The sequence below is a fragment of the Ciconia boyciana genome, chromosome 1 (genome assembly GCF_034638445.1).
Source record: "Ciconia boyciana chromosome 1, ASM3463844v1, whole genome shotgun sequence".
Classification (NCBI taxonomy): domain Eukaryota; kingdom Metazoa; phylum Chordata; class Aves; order Ciconiiformes; family Ciconiidae; genus Ciconia; species Ciconia boyciana.
The window spans coordinates 143584602-143602901 of NC_132934.1; the positions used below are offsets into that span (position 1 = coordinate 143584602).

An 18300-nucleotide genomic window follows, 5' to 3' on the forward strand; every position below is an offset into this window, starting at 1 on the left:
CCATCTGACTAGCTCTTGAAAAAATGGACCAGAGTTTTCCATATATCTGCTGTGTGGCTTTAAGCTATCTCAAAATAGCACTGTTGTAGAAATGGACTGTACTCTGCCAGTTGGATGGGTGGCATTTTTATCATTGCCAGCCAAGGTTTACGTAAGGACCACAAATGTGATGCAAAACTAGGGAAGCTGATTGTCACTGGGAAGGTCCTACGGTATAATGTAATTCTTCTATTGTACCTGCCTTGCCTGAATTTGTTTTTTTGTTGTTGTTTCTGTAGACTCCAGAGGAAGGAGCCTCTACAAGCATCTATGCAGCAGTATCACCCGAAATGGAAGGAGCTGGCGGCTGCTACCTTTACAATGAGGAAAGGACAAAATCGGCTGACATAGCATATGATGAGGAGCTGCAGAGAAGGCTCTGGACAGAAAGCTGCAAGATGGTTGGGATTTCTGATGAATCCAGCAAAGCTCCCTAGAAGAAGCCACTTCCAGCTGGGTAAATGAAATGTATTGACAAGCATCTTAGGTGAATTCTTGCAGCATCAGTCATCATCCTGGAAATCACTGTTCAGTCCCAAAGGCAAACATGAACAGCTCTGTTCTTCACTTGAACCCCTAATCTGCTAGGGTGTGGGGGGAGTATTCCCACAGAAAGATGTAGTGGTTGGTTTTAAATCTAACCATCAGTTTTGTAAATCATGATGTTTCAGTCTGTGATTAAAATACAATCTTTAACCTTGTGCGGAGTTGAGTTTTCATTTTTTGTTCAACAAAAAAAAGACTTTCCCTGGTGAGCGTGTTCTGTCTGTGGCATGTTGAACGTAAGCCACCCTTGTGCATATAACTTACTCTTTTTCAATCAGTTTAAAAAGTTGCAGCTTTTTTCCTTAAGCTTCGTTGATCTTTAAGACACTTTATAAAGAATGTCAGCTTGTTCTAATGCAGACATTTGGCATTCATGATCATTATGTTGTTTCTATCATAATGTTAGTTTTATACGTCAGGAAGGGATCAAACATAATGATGGAGACACTGGATTTGGCAGAGGGTGCAGTTGGCCTGTTGTCTTGGCAGTGGGCTAAGATTACTTGTCCCCTTTTCTCCTGAACCCATGTAAACTTGCATCCGCAACTTCTCTCATTTTCTTTGGCAAGGAGACTCACTCATTTACTGCCCGTTGCATGAAGAATCACCTCCTTTGGTTGGTTTTGAACCTAGTTCATATGGGTTTCAAAACGAAAGTTCATGGTTTGGAAGAGACAGCAATCAGTTAATGCCAGTCCACTTTTTTCACATTGCTAAGGGTTTTGGAGACTTCCAACATGTCCCCCTTAAACTATCTCTTTGCCATGCTGAAAAGTAGTCCCTGCCTACTCATCTGACTTACACAGCAGCAACAGGATATTTTCCGTTTTGTTATATATTTATTTCCTAAAAATTCCTGAGAGCTGTTTTATTTTTAATTTTATTTGACTGTCTCTGAGTGTGGAGCTGATATTTTTTATGAAACTATTTTTGGTAAACCCTAAGATTTCTCTTCTGGGTTGGATAGTGGTCAGTTCAGATGCCATCAGTTTTGAACACGCTTCAGTGTGTACAGTTCAGGGAACCCTATCTATGCCTGCCAAAGTGAAGCTTCAAGAATGATGTTCACATCCATGGAATAAAGTACAAAACAGACGTGGCAATATAAAGATAGTCAGTTTCCACAAGCTCAAATAACTAAAAGAAAAAACTGGATTGAAGATAGACACAACATTTTAATGGGGAAGGTGAGAAATCATGAGAATAATTTACAGAGAAACTTCCCTTGGAAGTTTCAGTCAAGATTAGAAGTCTCCCCAAAACGTCTAGAAGGCTCTGAGGAGACCTTATAGCAGCCTTCCAGTACTTAAAGGGGGACTCTTTATCAGGGATTGTAGTGATAGGAAGAGGGGTAATGGTTTTAAACTGAAGGAAGGTAGATTTAGATTAGATATTAGGAAGAAAATGTTTACTGTGAGGGTGGTGAGGCACTGGAACAGGTTGCCCAGAGAAGTTGTGGATGCCCCCTCCCTGGAAGTGTTCAAGGCCAGGTTGGATGGGGCTTTGAGCAACTTGGTCTAGTGGAAGGTGTCCCTGACCATGGCAGGGGGGTTGCAACTACATGATCGTTAAGGTCCCTTCCAACCCAAACCATTCTGTGATTCTATGGTCTCTCCTTAGTGAGAGAAACTTTCCAAGCGTGGACTCTGTGACTAGGGAGCCTGAACTCCTGCTGTTAATGGAGTAAGCTCTACCCTACTCCCATCTCATTCATTTTAGGTGTTGTCTGAAAAGCAGCATCATCCTATAAATGTCCTTGCATTTCCTTTTTTTAAGATATATACAGCAAAAGAGACCAATAGGCAGATGTAAATCTTATATTCACTTTGGGGCACCGGAAATCACTGCATGACAGAACTAAGTGCAAATACAGTGTTGTGCTTGCAGTTGCAGCAGACTAGAAACAATAGGAACGTGTTCCTATGCACTGAACCCCGGACTAATATCCCTTTTGGGCTTTTTAGCTCAAACCTGGTACTTTACCGACCATATCTCCAGCCTCTGGTTCAGAGAGAGATCACATCTAACGGAAAGAAGAAAGCATACTAATATGTCTAGAGACTAGCAAGGAGATGCAAAGAGAAAAAAAAATAGTGTGAACAAAGCAAAGCAGATGAGTACAAAAATAATAAAAAACCTGAAGGAGAGCATATTTCCCCTCTGAATTAAGCCATGCATGATTTATTCCTAGCTTCTTAGAGTTAGTATATACAAGGGTTAGCAGCAGGAAATTTATCACTCAGTCACTATAGCACTTTCTCTGTATGACTGTCTGACTTTTTTTTTTTTTTGGTAAGTGAATGTAGTGCTTGTGAAATGTGCCAGACTGACACTCTGGGAACTAAATTCCTCTGTTTATTCACAGATCATGCACAGGATGCAGTAAGTCTGCTAGACAGCCAACATTTTGATGTTGCCATAGCATTCCCACAGAACATCATTGCTGCTAGAAGTGTGTCCAGGATTACTCAAATGAGATGGGACCAAATTACCTTCAGGTTTCACTCTCTTGAAGCTCCACAATATTTGCACAACCAGTTTCAAGTGGCATAGGGATTGGTAAAAGAGCAAACAGTAAAGAGAGCTAGTTACTCTTTCAGTGTAATCTGAACCACTTTGTTAGCGGTCTCAGTCCAATGAAATCTGTTTTAACAACACTGAAAACATGGTTTGTGAGAACCAAGAACACAGATTGTGCCTGCACAAGGGAAAAAAATGTGTCCTAAAGCCAGGGATTTCTATAATGGTGCAATGCCATGAAGATACAGTTGACCTAGTTGCACAAGAGTTATCTCAGGAACTAAAAGCAGAAAACTGTGTCAGCTCTGCAATGTCACATAAGCATGTGAGCTTATCTTGAGCAAAATCCAGTATCGTCATAAAGTGTTGTGTGTCACTGGGAGCACTCACGTGTGATACTGTTGCAAAAATCCAAAATAGTCCTTAGCATATCTATTAGGAAAAAATACATATATGAAGAATGTAGAAAGAGGACAATGTTTTTACTTCTGCACACAGAAATGGTAAGAGCTGATTTGCTTTTCACATTTCAAGGACATGGAATTTCTGGAGATCTGAGAAGCCCTTTCTTTTACTTCACCGAAGACATGACTGAGAGATGGCTTGAGTCCTTGCAGTAGGTGCATACGTATAGAAAAAATACCTGAGAGCTTTTTAACGTTGCAAAGAAAGGCAAAACAGGCTATAATAATGGTAAATTGAAGTTAGACAAATTAACCTTCCAACATGACAACAGATCCTCTCTCTGTGGGAGTAATTGCTTATTGGAACATGTAGCTCTGATATCTGAAGATAATGAAAAGATGCCTCTGAAAAGATACCTGGCAAGGAGGCCAAGTAGGCTCCTAAGCAAAGTAGGTCAGTCACACTGAAGTCATACTTAGATTCTCCCTCATGTCCAAAGCGACAGAACTTATTTTGATTAGTATGAGAGGGACCCATTGCTCATAACTTCTAAAATTGATATTTCCATACCAGTACTCCACCCAGGCTAATGTTTAATTCAAAAATGTAGATGCCTTTACCTAGTCTCAAAAAGGCGCACAAAATCTACGGTCCAGTTCAAGTCTGAGATCAACAGAAGCATCTGCTAAGGTCCACCATGGTGTGATCCTATTGCCCTCAGTGAGGGAGTGAAGCCATTTCAAACCAATATTTTATTATTTTCTTTAAAAGGACTACTTTTCTTTTTCAGCTCCCATAAAAAAGAAAAAAAAAAATTAAAAAAGGACAAAAAAGATGAATACTGTTTTGAAGGCTAGTTCAAATAAATATTATAGATCTTACTGCAATGAATGTAGGAATTAGGAATTAACTAGATAACTGCCTCCATGGAAAGACAAAATCAGATTCCAGTGAAGTTAACATGAAATCTGTCACAGATAAGATAAAAACACATGATTTTAAGAGAGCAAAGGCTGAGGACACCAACCAATCTGCAACAGTTGAAAAAGTCAGTGCAAAATGTGAAGTGTGTTGCACAACACCAGGCCAAGCAAGACAGATAAGCCATTATCATGAACAATTTTTTGAAGGTAATTTTATTCCTTTTTAAAACAAAACCACTGTGTTTCAGCAATCCACTGTGGTAACATTGACAATGCTGTGAGCATTGTCAAGAAGAAAACAGACCAGTGGCCAAGAGTGCTGTTTCCAGATGCAAGTATTTATTGGCTTCCATACTGTACCCATCAACCCTTGTTAGCATCTCTCCCTTTGGAAATGGACCCAAGCCAAGAATTCCTTTCACACAGGCAACCAAGAAAAGTCAAAAAGTAGTAGTGACCACTATTTGTTTAGACAAACACTGTCTAGATTGAAACCAATCACCTTAAAGTGAAAGACTTCCTAATCCCAGAAAAAAAAAAGGGGGGGGGGGGGACACGACACAAAACCAGGCTATGACACTTTTTGAGTGATATTAAACCTGGTCACCTCTTCACAGACAGAATGCAAGACACTTTAAGATGGTAAGCAGGCTTATGTCCTTTCCAGAGGACATCATAGACCAACAAACATAGCCTTCCCCTCTATCTTTGCATTGCTTGAACTCCCAAAATGAGCTCAAGTAACATCACTGTTAAAGTTCACAACAAAGCAGATTCATTTCATCTACTATTTATCTTCCCTTTTCTGAAACTGGTAACAAGATTTGTTCCAGCTTGCCCACATTTATGGAATTCATTACTTAGTCCATACTGATCTGCATATGTTCAAGATCTGTGATATATCTAAACCTTTTTAACAATACTGAAGGAAAAAAAAAAAAAACCTTTTAAGAATTACAGCATAGCTAAGGGCCAAATCCTGCATTGTTTTCTCAGGGAAATCTTCCATTTAAGACAATCTTGGTTCTTTACAGGAAAAGTAAGACTGTGCTCAAGAAAGTTAATGTAAAATATTTTCACAGAACTTTTCCCTTAACTACATTGTATAGTTCTGCTGAAGTTAATAAGACATCCCAGAATCACTGTAGAAAGACAGGTAACTTAATAGCAGAAGAAGCTATAAAAACCTTATATCATTTAAATTTGATAATGCCTCAGAACATTATCACTGGAGTGAAAGTGCCTTCATGCTTCTATTGATATATTAAAGCCTTCTCTTTGTCTCAAAGAGATTAATCTAAAAAAATGTACAATCTAAAAATTCCACTGATACAGTATATTGAGAAAAGAGAGTAGCGTTCATCTCACTTAAAATAAATAATCTAAAAGCAGGATAGATAGTTTAAGCCGGTTGATTAGTCTCCATCCGTGGTCAGTGAGTGTAATAGTTCTATGGGACAATTCCTCTGACCTATTTGAGTGTCAAATGAGTCATGATGCCACCTCTCTGACTGGCCAGAGAGGGAAAATAGACAAGTAGTCTAAGGTAAATGTCCAGTGCCTGTATGTTATCAAAATCTAGTTGGCTCAGCCAGCTCTACATGCAATCAAACTGCCTAAGAATAAAGCTTCCTTTTCTGGGATTTTTTTTTCATAGTTTCTTAGCTCAAAAGGCACCATAGCAATCTTACGGTTTGATCTTCTGCACAACAAAGATCAGCTAATTCTGATTTGAACTGGATTGTCTCTTCCAGATAGTCATCAGTCCTCATTTAAAATTTTCCAGTGTAACATAGAGCAGCTTGTATATTTTCTTTCCAGCCATAAATTGCCCTCAGCTTAAAAACCTGAGCCTTAGTTCACATCCAAATTGGAGTAGCTTTTCAGCTCCCAGCTTTTTGATCTAGGTACACTTTCATCTTCTGGGCTGAAGAACCCATGTTCTGATCCCGGTGGAGACGGCCAGGCAGGGAAGAAGTAATCTCTTGGCATATTTTTGATAACCTAGCTTGATTAAGCTCTTTGAATCTTTCATTAGAAGTCATGTTTTACATCTTGTAATCATTTTTATTCTCTCTTTGTGAATCTCATCCAATTTTTCAACTTACTTCCTGCTTTTGGGATCTCAACAGCTGATTTTGATATACACAGGTAATAAAGCCTCACTACTCAGTTTATTTTTTCTCTGTTCCTACACCCCAAGGCCATATGGACCTTCTTCCCTGAAGCATCATAGAGGAGCTCACATTCAGAGACTTTATAAACCTTCTTCAGACCCACGAAGTCTTATCCCATAAATACAGCCCACTTTATTTTTTTCAAGATGTATGATCTAATGGAATGCTGAACGCTTCTTTTATTGTGATTTATGTCCACCATTAAAGACCTAAATCTGCACTAAAGTGTGCTTGAGAGGATTTTGGAGCTATTGAGTCAGAAGGTGTAACAGGGACCGAGAGTCAAAGCACTGACATCATGAAAACATGCCATAGTTCAGCAATTAAAGCCATAGATAAAATAGTAAGCAGTGACCTGCCTTATCTGGAACATAACTAATTACACCAAATCAGTCATTTCATTAATTTAAAAAATTATTTCTGCTATTTATCACTCTGTCAGAATCTCCCAGAAGATGTTTCTCTCACATCCCAGCCAGCATTAGCTGTATAAATGCATATTTTTCCGCACCTGTGAGGTGAAGAGATCCCCAGCAATTACACAGTACTTCAGCACAGTGCTGAAGCTTCAGCAACTTGGCTCCAAACCTTGGGTCTAGCAGTGATTTAGAAAAGCAGATTAGGCTCGTGGAGATCTTTTTTTTTTAAAACTAATACTAATTCTTCATCTTTGTTTTTAACTTCTCTTTCCCTCTCATATGCAGCTACCCTATGCAACCCTCTGTGCAGGTGAGAGCCTTCTCCCAAAGCTGACAGAAATGAGTTTTGTTCTGTGCATCCGCTTGGCATCATAGTTGTGATTGCAATATCGTAACTCCCTCTTGCCCTGCTGGGTCTTACTCCTGGACACTGAATTCAAGCTGCAAATTCACAGCTTCTCTCCTTGTTAGGAGGAGAATCATTACCATCTGTTTTATGGGGCTCTAAACCACATTTCATACCACATTTACTTAATACACAATAGCCGTTAACTGCATTTATCACCAGCCTTCTTGTAGAGCAGAGAACATTTTACCACCAGCTCATTCTCCAGTAAATACTGAAAAGTACAGCTGTCATCCTGCATCTGAACAAAAACCCAAGATGTGGGTATTTCCTGCAGAACACAGGTTCTGAAGTATTTCTTTTGGAAAATCAAAATGGTCTAATCAAATGTTTTAATTCAGATAACATTAAAAAGGCAATGGAAATATTAATACTAAAAATTTAAAATACTCAATTTTCCAGAACATGAAAAATAGCAGCAGATGAATTTTTTTAAATAACTTGTAAACAGAAAAACTATATTCAAGTTTGAAGTGATCTGAATCAATACGGCTGTGTTCCTCATACTGTTTCACTTTAGACAGTGCAGCATTTTGCAGTGAAGTAGTTTTTTGAAACAAGGTCAGGGAAGAGGCCTTTAGTGAAAGACGTGTTTCATTCTGCTCTGAAAATAAAATTCTACATCTTTAGTAATTGTGCTTTGAAGAGATTTTTCTTTTGATGAAGATGACTCGACAACTTGAACGGTAGGAGAGGATTCATTGCACAGAAATCTTCCTTCCACATCACACTGCTGGGGCCCGTGAAGACCCAGAAAGGAAGATACAGCACATATGACTGATTTTTTATCTCCTCTCCCTCCACTTGTTTCAGCTATGAAAGCTGCATGAAAAGAAAACAGGAGAAGGAAATAGCAGCAATGTGCTTCCATTGGAAAAGTGGGAAAATTAAAGTGCAGTTATCCAAACCTTAATCAGACCAAGCACTTCATATCCCTGATGTGTTCATATCTCAGTTTTGAATAGGCCCTTGAAGAGTACCTCTCATGGTCACAGGACTTGGGAAATTTGGTCCCAGCTCTTAGGGAGTGTGACTTACCTCCTCTTAAAATGAAAGAGTGTTTCTGTGCTTGTTCAACCTTAATTTCACAATAGCTGGTAACACAAAATGGCTGCTGTTTTCAGTACAGCTGAAAAGGTCAAATTCTGGGTGTTGCTCTTCTTGAAATATCATCCTCTCAATTCACTGAAAATTCATGCTAAATCACTTTGATTTTATTTCAAAGGCTCTGAGGTCAGGAGGAAGCACCATGGTCGTCTGAACAACAATCTTCAAACTTGAATATCTGCAAAGTAGTTTTATTAATGTTTTGGTCCAGCAAATACCTTCCTATCCTGTGTTCTTCTAAAGCAAATAAAAAGGTCTGGGTAATAGGTTGGACTGAATTTGTAATTTTTTCCTTTCCCTCAAGTTCTATAAATCTACATGACCTAATTCTCCTGAGAGCAGACGTTTTGGGACATTGCAGTTAGTTAGACTATTCATCACGTCAGTTCAGCAAAACACACTAGTATAAAAACGTGTGCTTGAGCATATTCTAATAAGTAAATTGCTTTTAAGCATCTGCTCAAATTTCAGCATGTGCTTTACTGGCTCAGGGCTACAGTGTGTTGTGCTGCAGATGTGGGACAAATGACAAAAAAGTTTTGAAATCACACCTAGGTAGGTATAATACACAGCACAAGTACGAGGGCTAATTTGTATCTGTAATAAAGACCAAGCCAAATGGTCTCCATGTTTGAAAGTTCGTCATAAACGCCAACGCTAACCCAAAGATATGTTTAAACTTTAAGCCTTTTAGTTCAACACATTTTAATTGGAAAATCATTGCGTCTGCGTAATCTTCAGAGGAAAATAATAGAGACATTAAAATATATTTTTAAAATAGAAAACCAAAACTATATTGCTGAAAAACTGGTCATATACCACACGTTCAAACGCTACATCAAAGCTCACTAAGGATAGAAGGTGTAGAGTTTTGGGAGAAGACATAGCAGAATGATCCCCTTGTCAGAGTATTATAAATATGATAACTATTATTTGCAAGTACTTGATTATGTACAGTACTACAAGACAACTCAAAGCTCTGCACATCTTTAGAGGAACATAAACTGGAGTGGTAACTGTATGTCAGTGTGAAATTGTTTATTTTCATGGACGTAAACCACTTACTTAGATTTCATATGTTCAAAAAGCAGTTGATTTGCTGAATACAGATGAACACTTGTACTTCTTCCTATTTTTCTTCTGTCCTCTTTCATTTTTAATAAGTCTTTTGATAGTCAGATGTGATAAAAAGCTTTAGATCAAACCTCTTGAGGTAAAATCCAAAACTCTGGGGAAAAATAAGAAAGATGAATTTGTTTAGCTTCTAAAAACATAACCACTTTGCCAAGAGCCTCCAGCTGGCAGGACAGAAAAAAATGTCTCTCCAGATTGCAAATTGCCAATTCTAAAATGGCACAGCAGCAGCTTTCCACCCTGATTACCTACAGCTGGCCTGCCTTTCACCTCCCCTCTGCTAGGCAAAACAATAGCTTCCTCTTGCCATCTCTTCCATCTACCTTCTCCAAAATGCATCCCAAGTTACGAAACACAGTTGACAATTACTTGTGTATTTGAGACAAGCTGTACTGTAGCTGTCAGGGGCTCACAAACAGGAGTGAGATGAGGTCCACACCATTCTCCAGACCAGCTGGTATGGCTGTGGGAAGAAACAGGCAGGCTTGCTGCTCCTAAGCCCTTCTGCAGGTCTAAAAAAATACAAGTACTGATCTTGAGAGTAATTGCTCTTAGTTTAACTTCATTATGCTAATCAATTAGGTAGCTTGAGAGAAAGGTTGACTGACAGCTATGGGCCTGAGGGAGTCTTCCTGGCCAAAGAAGGCAAGAGCTTTAAATCCCAGGGGATGGAGATAGTTGCACAGAGGAAACTGCGGGGTGGGATGTTTACATGGGATTTAGGTGGCCTGGATGTTGCTCGAGATGAAACAAAAATTAAAAAAGCTGCTTTGCAGGTGTTCTAAAAACATGGTGAGGCTGATGGGGCAAGATGTGGGTAATGTAGCGTGCAAGTGCTCTTAGTAACAATGAAAGCAAGCACATGCTTAAATTAACCATGGCTGAGACGATGCACCAGACTGGGGGAGGCAGCAGGGCTGGCACCTCCCTGCTGGAGGTGAGTGTGTGTTCAGGAAGCTGCGGAAGCTCAGGCTTACTGCTTTGCTTTTCTCCTGGACTCATGTCTCTCTGCAGCCTGGCAGAGCTTCAGCGCTGGCTGCGAAAGAGGAGACCGTCCGCCCAGGGCAGCTAATCCCTCGCTGCTTGCACTATGCTCCTGGAAAGAGGGAGATTAATTGGGGGAGGGAGGACAGAGGGGGGAACCTGACTCACTCCCCGAGCACTGAAGAGGCAGTGAGCTTGGTATTTTACGAACAAAACAGTCCCAGTGCCTGTTGGGGGGGGTCCCAGCCCTACAAGCAGGTCTTACAAGCACTCAGAATACAGAATATAGTTCAGATCATGAGAAGATTTAAGCATGGCTCTGCCTAGTTCCTAGGTAAGAGAGATGCCATAGTAACAAAGCATCAAGATGCAGAAGGTCCCAGTCATGCACAGCAGCAGATTTCTGTGCACCTGCGGGTACCGCAGATGAGAGAGGGAGGCTTCCAGCGCTTGTAAGGTTAGGCAAGTCCTGAGCAGGAATTTTTTGGTGGGATATTTGGATATTACAGTGTTCATCCCTGTCCTATTTTAGAGGCTTTGCTTGTTTGTTTTGTTTTCAAATCTGAACCTTGCTAATTCCTATTCATTAGGGAGAAAACCAGGGAATGCCCTGCTGGAACACAGTGCCAGAGTAGCCAGGTCCGAGATACTTCGCTCTCCCGTTGGGAAAGCAGCGCCGGGCAGTGGGTGGTAGAGGGCTGAAGGGCACCTGCCTGCCATGGGCATCAGAAATTCTCCTTTCTCAGAGCATGGAAAGATCACCAGCAGCAAACTGAGCTCCTCAAAAGTGACAGAAACATCCCCGGCAGAAAGATGAAACTAGTATGAAAGCCAAACTGTTGCAGGGGGATGGCCATTGCACACTTTTATGTGCCTGTTCTCCTCCTGTCTTTGCTCCTACAGAGCACGAGACAGCTGTAATTAAAAACAGCACCTGTGTTAGGTGAGAACCAGATGTTAGGTGTGTAAATACATCCCAGGCGCAGTGGGTACAGAAGTCTCTCTTTAAAATAGCCCAGTGTCTCTTTCTCTCTAGAGAGTCTAGCTCTTATCTATAAACACCGTGGGGAAAAGGACTGTTTAAGCCGAAAGACAGTGGTGGTGGCACAAAGAGGAATAATTCAGTGCTGAACGAATTAAGCTGAACAGCAATAGAAATTTTCTTACCATCTGGGGCTGTAAAGCTCAGCAACAGTTTTAACGGGATTAGGGGGATTAAAGAAACAATTATTTTTAAAACTGGAGTCCCATTAGAGTGGGGACAGGTATATACACAGCTGTGGACCTGAGCTTGATGACCTGAGTGGCTTCTTGCAAACCTAAATTCCTTCACAAATTTAACATCACTCTTTTCTAGAGAGTGCAGTTTGCGTTCCAGTGAATGCTGGTTACTTATGAAGACTGTTGAAGGGTTTTTAGGAATGACAGCCCTAGGCAAGCCCGCCACTAGCAAAAACTTCTTGCACTGACTAGAATTGCAACAGAAAGGAGAAATTAATCAAGGTCCTTATAATAAGTGTAATTCAGGAAGCAATTAAGACACTCTAGCTTTAAACCACAGTAGAGGCTTGTGCTGTAGCTCAGCATCCAAGTATAATGAGGCAACAGAGGAATCCCCTACTGCTGCTTTGGGGATGCCTCTCTTTCCAAGGGAACTTGATCTCTGGCGTGCTAAAAGGCTGCTCTTGAACAGACCATTGAGCCCTTCTGTCTGCTGTGACTTCTCATTCCTCATACCTGTACGCAGCCCGTAAACAGTTAAGTGGTAAGTGCCTGGTTTAACCTTCCTTGCAGTGTTCCCAGCAGCATGGACAGCTCTTCTTAGAGCAGGAAAAAAAACGGGGTGGGGAGGAATAGAGTCTGGTAAGAACAATTGAGTTTAGCAGCTCTTGAGTTCACATCCTGGTTCCGAGTACTTTAAATCCATGTCCACACAACACGGGTTTTGACACATTTGTCCTGATCACATTGCAGGTGATTCTTTTGGGGCTAGCAGCTCCCCAGCAGCCATACGTGATGCTGTGCAGGCCTGGTGCTCTCTTTTCCAAGAACTGGGGAAACCTCCTGCTGTTAAACTCCTTCAGCTTTCCTACGGACTTCAGTCAAGCAGCTCTGAGGATTTTTTTGGCTAATTTTATATAAAAATACTTCTTCCCCTCCCACACTTCCTGATATGTGGTAGATTATTTTCTTGATATTGTGTTCTCAGAAATTACTGATGAGGTGCAGATAGCAGCGAGCAAGTTGTGCTGCCAGCAGGGATTCTGGGAAGCGTGGGCTGACAGGGAGCTCCTGGTGTCCCTGCTCACCTTCAGCAGGTTTGTGTGCAAGGATGAGGGTAGTGAGTGATGAGCTGCTGTTTGTCAGCACAGGCCATATGAGTTCAGACAAAAGGATATTTTTTGGAGACAGCCTTTGCCTTTTTAACTTTTGTTGTGAGTGGATGCAGGACAAGAAAAGGTCTGTAGGCATAAAGGTAGAGACAGCAGCTCAAAAATGGCCTTGGGAGTGGACATGGGAGTTTGGGTCGTTCCTAACACTGGGCAAAATAATAGCATTTGGGAGAGGGGAAAAAAAGAGCAGCTTTTTTACATAAAGGCTTCACTTCTGTACCTGACTTTTTGTGCTGGTTTTGGCTGGGATAGAGTTAATTTTCTTCATAGTAGCTAGCATGGGGCTATGTTTTGGATTTGTGCTGAAAACAGTGTTGATTGATAACACAGGGATGTTTTTGTTATTGCTGAGCAGTTCTTACACAGAGCCAAGGCCTTTTCTGCTTCTCACCCCACCCCACCAGCGAGGAGGCTGGGGGTGCACAAGAAGCTGTGGGGGGACACAGCTGGGACAGCTGACCCCAGCTGTCCAAAGGGCTATTCCATACCATATGGCATCATGCTCAGCATATACAGCTGGGGGAAGAAGGAGGAAGGGGAGGACGTTCAGAGTGATGGCATTTGTCTTCCCAAGTCACCATTACATGTGATGGAGCCCTGCTTTCCTGGAGATGGCTGAACACCTGCCTGCCCATGGGAAGGAGTGAATGAATTCCTTGTTTTGTTTTGCTTTCGTGCGCAGCTTTTGGTTTACCTATTAAACTGTCTTTATCTCAACCCATGAGTTTTCTCACTTTTACCCTTCCAATTCTCTCCCCCACCCCACCGGGGGGGAGTAGGCAAGCAGCTGTGTGGGGCTTAGTTGCCGGCTGGGGTTAAACCACGACACTTTTACATGAGCCCAGGAAGACTAGGAGATGCTCTTTACTGCATCCAGGTTACCTTTCCAATGCAGGATGTGTAGCACAGCATACAGAGACTCTGCTGTCCTGCAGTGTCCCAGTATTGCTGCAGGGCCAGAGATGAAGCTCTGAAACAGAAAAGCTTCAAAGAAAGAAGGTGTTATGTTTGGATGTGAGGTGTTCAAACCAATCCAAGTTTGAGAGGGGCTTTGCTGTCTGTGCAGGCACAGCCTTAAAAGGGATGGAGGAACTGTTAGAGAAAAAGATCTGGGCAAAACCAGAGGATACAACTGAAAAAGAGTAGAATGAAGATATGAAACTTCCAAAAATCTGTAAGAGAAGAAATATTAGTCCCAGTCACCCAGCTTGCTTCTAAATTTTAGGTTCCTAGTGGAACAGTCCTCTCAACTTCAATAACTCCATTGCTCACCATAGAGTCAGTGGAGAGCGGGAGGAGTCTTTCAGTTTCCCAGAGGGAGATCTTGTCTGGCTGTGTTTAGGTACAGGAGTTAGGTAGACAGGAGCTCACCAAGGGCAAGATTGCAATAGGAAAGTGGGAAAAGGCAGAGCAGAAAACAAAAACAGAAAAGAAATAGGTCAGCTAAAGAACATAACAGGAGATAGGACAGAGCAACTTCTAATGGAGAATGGGATAATGAAATATGAATGATGCAAGATATGAAGGACAAAGGAAATCTTCAGGGAGAAGACTGACCGTGGAGAAGGCAGTTGCAGAAGAAAAAAAATATAATCCCAGCTAAGCAGCTTGAAGAAAAAGGAGTGTACAAGCGGAAACCTTCTGTTTGTTTTGAAAGGCTACTTTAGACTTTGCTGCCTAGAGAGCAACACCTTTTACTTATCACTGTTTTAATGCAAGAGAGTGAGAGATTTTGATTATTCCTGACCTCCTGTTTGTCTTGGAAGTAAATTCCTCACATGTTCTGTTTGCTTGATACATTTGTAAATGACTATCCCGATCTTCTTAGCATAATCTTTGAAAGAGAGAACTGAAGCAAACATATTCTCTCTGGATCTGTGCCTCCGAGGCTGAGAGAAAAAATGAAGCTTCAGTGACTAAGTCATTTAATTAAACATGGTGAAGCAAACCACAGCTCAATGCTGGGTCAGTTAGGTCTTTTTCAAATTTCAGTTTTAGTTCAAAACTGTGATCCTGACATCCTCTCCTCCAATTTGCGGCCACATTACTCCACTGAAATAGCTTAGAAGTTCCCCAGCCACCTTGAATTATGTCTCTGCCCACATTCTGCTCTGAAGCAAGCTGAAGTGCTTGGTGTCTTCCTCTCATTTGGCCTAGGTCGAAACCCCTGAACCTGGGAAAGGAGCTTTCCTCTAAGAGTTAAATAGCAACTCTGCTGGCTGCTACCTCTATAATCAGGGGAGAGAAGTGGCACACAATTCACTTTTAAGAGCACCTATTTCTTTGTCACAGACTGAAGGTCTCTGAGGTCAAGATCAGACATCCAGCTTTTAGGTAGGATGAACACCATGATCACTCTAGGTGTTCATGCCAAGGAGGTAGGCAGGCAGTCTCAGAGCAGACCTAGTGTATCTTGACAGGACCACAAAGTATGTGAGTTTCTGAGAGGGACTGGACTGCCCAGAGAGGCTTGGAGCTACTTCAACCTGGGCTGGACAAAGCCCAAGCAACCTAATATTGATCAGAAGTTCACCCTGCTTTGAGCAGATGGTCGGACCAGATGACCTGCAGAGGTCCCTTCCAGCCTAAAGTGCTCGCTGAGACTATGAAGTCCACATGTCCCTGCAGAGTACCCTGATGGGAAACTTTGTCATTTTGGAGAGGAGAGGAGAGGAGAGGAGAGGAGAGGAGAGGAGAGGAGAGGAGAGGAGAGGAGAGGAGAGGAGAGGAGAGGAGAGGAGAGGAGAGGAGAGGAGAGGAGAGGAGAGGAGAGGAGAGGAGAGGAGAGGAGGCGTGGGCAGGTTGCAGCTGTAGACACAGAACTGAAATCAAACCTCTATGGGTCAGGGAAAGCGTGGCTTGGAGTCCACTCATTCAAGAAGAGAAATCCTAGATTCTAGCTTGCCACAACTCTTTTTGTACCTTATCTTCAGTTGGTCATTGTCTGGAGCAAAGAGGGGAAAAGTACGCTAAGAACAGTCAAAAGCTAGCCCATGGTTCTTGAACTTCGTGTTAATAATACAATAGGACATCTGTCCTGCCTAACCTTTAGTCTAGGTGAGACACTCTAGGCTAAGGACTCCAACATTATAAAAAAAAGATTAGCCTTGCAGTGCATCCACCACATAAAAGAAATCTAGCAGTATGCCTTTCTCAACCTTTTGAAGTAAAGGATAACAGCATTTAACCTTCCGGACAGTCTTCTGGGTTGCATATCTGGAATAGAGACATCTCACTGCAGAGCTGAATAAGGTACCTGGGAGATGAGGCTCAACATTTCATTCACGCAAACTTTTAGACTGCTTCTGGCTCAGACAAACTGGCCAAATTTTCCCCATGACAGAGGCTTACTCAGAGTCCTGGATTCAGCTCTGGAGGACCAAGGGCTTCAAAATTGACCATGAGGCACCAGGGTCTTTGATCAGACCTGGACCTGGGAGCCTGACTTCATCCAAAAACAGAGATCTGCCTCAGAGGTTTCTGTTAATCCTCTCCTCGTGGAAGGTGCTTCCATGCCAATTGCACCAGTCTTGCTCTTCTTTTCCATGTGTGACCTTTCCATGCTATTGCAATACAATCCATAGTGTGTCTGACCGTAAGCAAGTTCACATTTGAATCTTATGCTGCAGCATGGAAAAATTGTAAGAAAAAGGAAAATAAATTAATAACACACAGTCTTATAAATTTTATAAGCAGAATCAGATCCATCCTCTTCTGCAACAAGGGCGAAATCCAAATTTCTTCAGAAAGAATCTTTGGTGATTAAAGAGTTGTTAGCAATAGAGCCACAGAGGCTAATTATGAATTCTCTGTTGCACTTCTCACCACTTTCTCAGATAGTTGGCCAGCATCATGGAAAGACTGTAGCATCCTAGATCAGGAAGCAAGGAAGAAAACGATTTAAGGCTAGAGTCTGACCTGTCTTATCAATTTATAAATGGTAAGTACTGCCATGGAAGTGGATGAAGCTATACCAGTGCATAATCTGTTACTGCAATATTCTTTTCTGTTTATATAGTATGTACAAGCCATGGAACATACATCCCAAATGACACAAAATATTTAATAGTTCTTTAATAATGAATGTTTATGAGAGCCATATATGGGCTTCTGGATATCTGCAAGCTTATCCTTTTCTTGCTTCTCACAGACATAGAAAATATTTGTTTAAATAAATGTCATAAAAGTACACAGTTACCTTCCCTATAGGCATACTGATTTTGCAGGAAGAGATCTATGGCATGTTCCAGGTTATATGTTAACCATTCTGTGCCTAAAAGACAACAGATCCTTCTCACTCTCCAGCAGGTTTGATGCTCAGAAAGAATTTTTTGTTCTATTACAGCTATGTGTGACAGTAGAACTTTTTACTCTGAAGCTCTTTAAAAAGGTATATCGCTATATTGCTTCTCATTTATAAATTCATAGCACAGACATAAGGGGTGAGACTGGATGAAATACGTGCCCACAATGGGAGCATTCTTGCATAGCAACAATAGGCTTGTGAAAGAGCTGAGCTGCCTTAAAGGTCCAATCTCATGAGAATAGCAACCTTCAGCCTTTGAGAAACAGTGGTCTATTCAGGGTTTCTTTTCTGAACCTGTTTCCCCTTTTATGCATGTCCACAAGCATACTGGTTTTGCCTCAGAAATAAAATGCACAGAGAACACAGAGTGTTCTTTCATTGTTGGAATAAAGGCTGAACACCTATGTCTGTGTGGATGCCAAACAACAAGGACAGCCACATCTGTATTCCAGTCATGTTTCCTTATTGCCTGTGCTGTCCTGCCCATCTCCAGAGCACGGGAAACTGCTTCGGGGGATGTAATTCTGTTTAAAAGTCTGTCACTGTGAATTACTGAGGGGAAAAGGCAAATCACAGGGTAGCATAGCAGTACTTTGGTGCCAAAAAAATCCCAGACCTTTGTAGTGTCAGGAAATAATTTGCAGTGAATATCTATGTTCCCTTATATCATTTTCTTGAGGCTAGAAACATGCTAATGTCTTCTATATAGAGAAACACAAACTGCACGTTAAAGGCACATTTAGAAAGAGAAGCCGGCACTTCCAATTTCTACCACTGCCGAATTTTAGTCCTTGGATCCCACGTGTATACAACTGCCTCGCACTTGACACGATCAGGTCTACCTATTTTTGTAAGATTTCCTCCAATGATACAGTAGCTACATTTGCAGGTTTTTTGCGTCAACTTTTTTTTCATCCTGGTTCAAAAATTGCATAACTATG

General features: G+C 41.5%; 1 protein-coding gene across 2 annotated transcripts in view; it reads left to right on the forward strand.

Annotated features, from left to right (window-relative positions):
- The window catches only part of DHRSX (dehydrogenase/reductase X-linked), a 169091-nt gene extending 168360 nt beyond the window's left edge, over positions 1-731 (forward strand). The window contains exon 6 of one of the 2 annotated variants that reach the window (XM_072849547.1): positions 279-731. In XM_072849547.1, coding sequence (XP_072705648.1) covers positions 279-476 — 198 coding nt within the window. In that variant the 3' untranslated portion in view covers positions 477-731. The remainder of the gene's footprint in view (positions 1-278) is intronic. The other variant, XM_072849546.1, reaches the window with a different exon arrangement.
- The last annotated feature ends 17569 nt before the right edge of the window (positions 732-18300 follow it).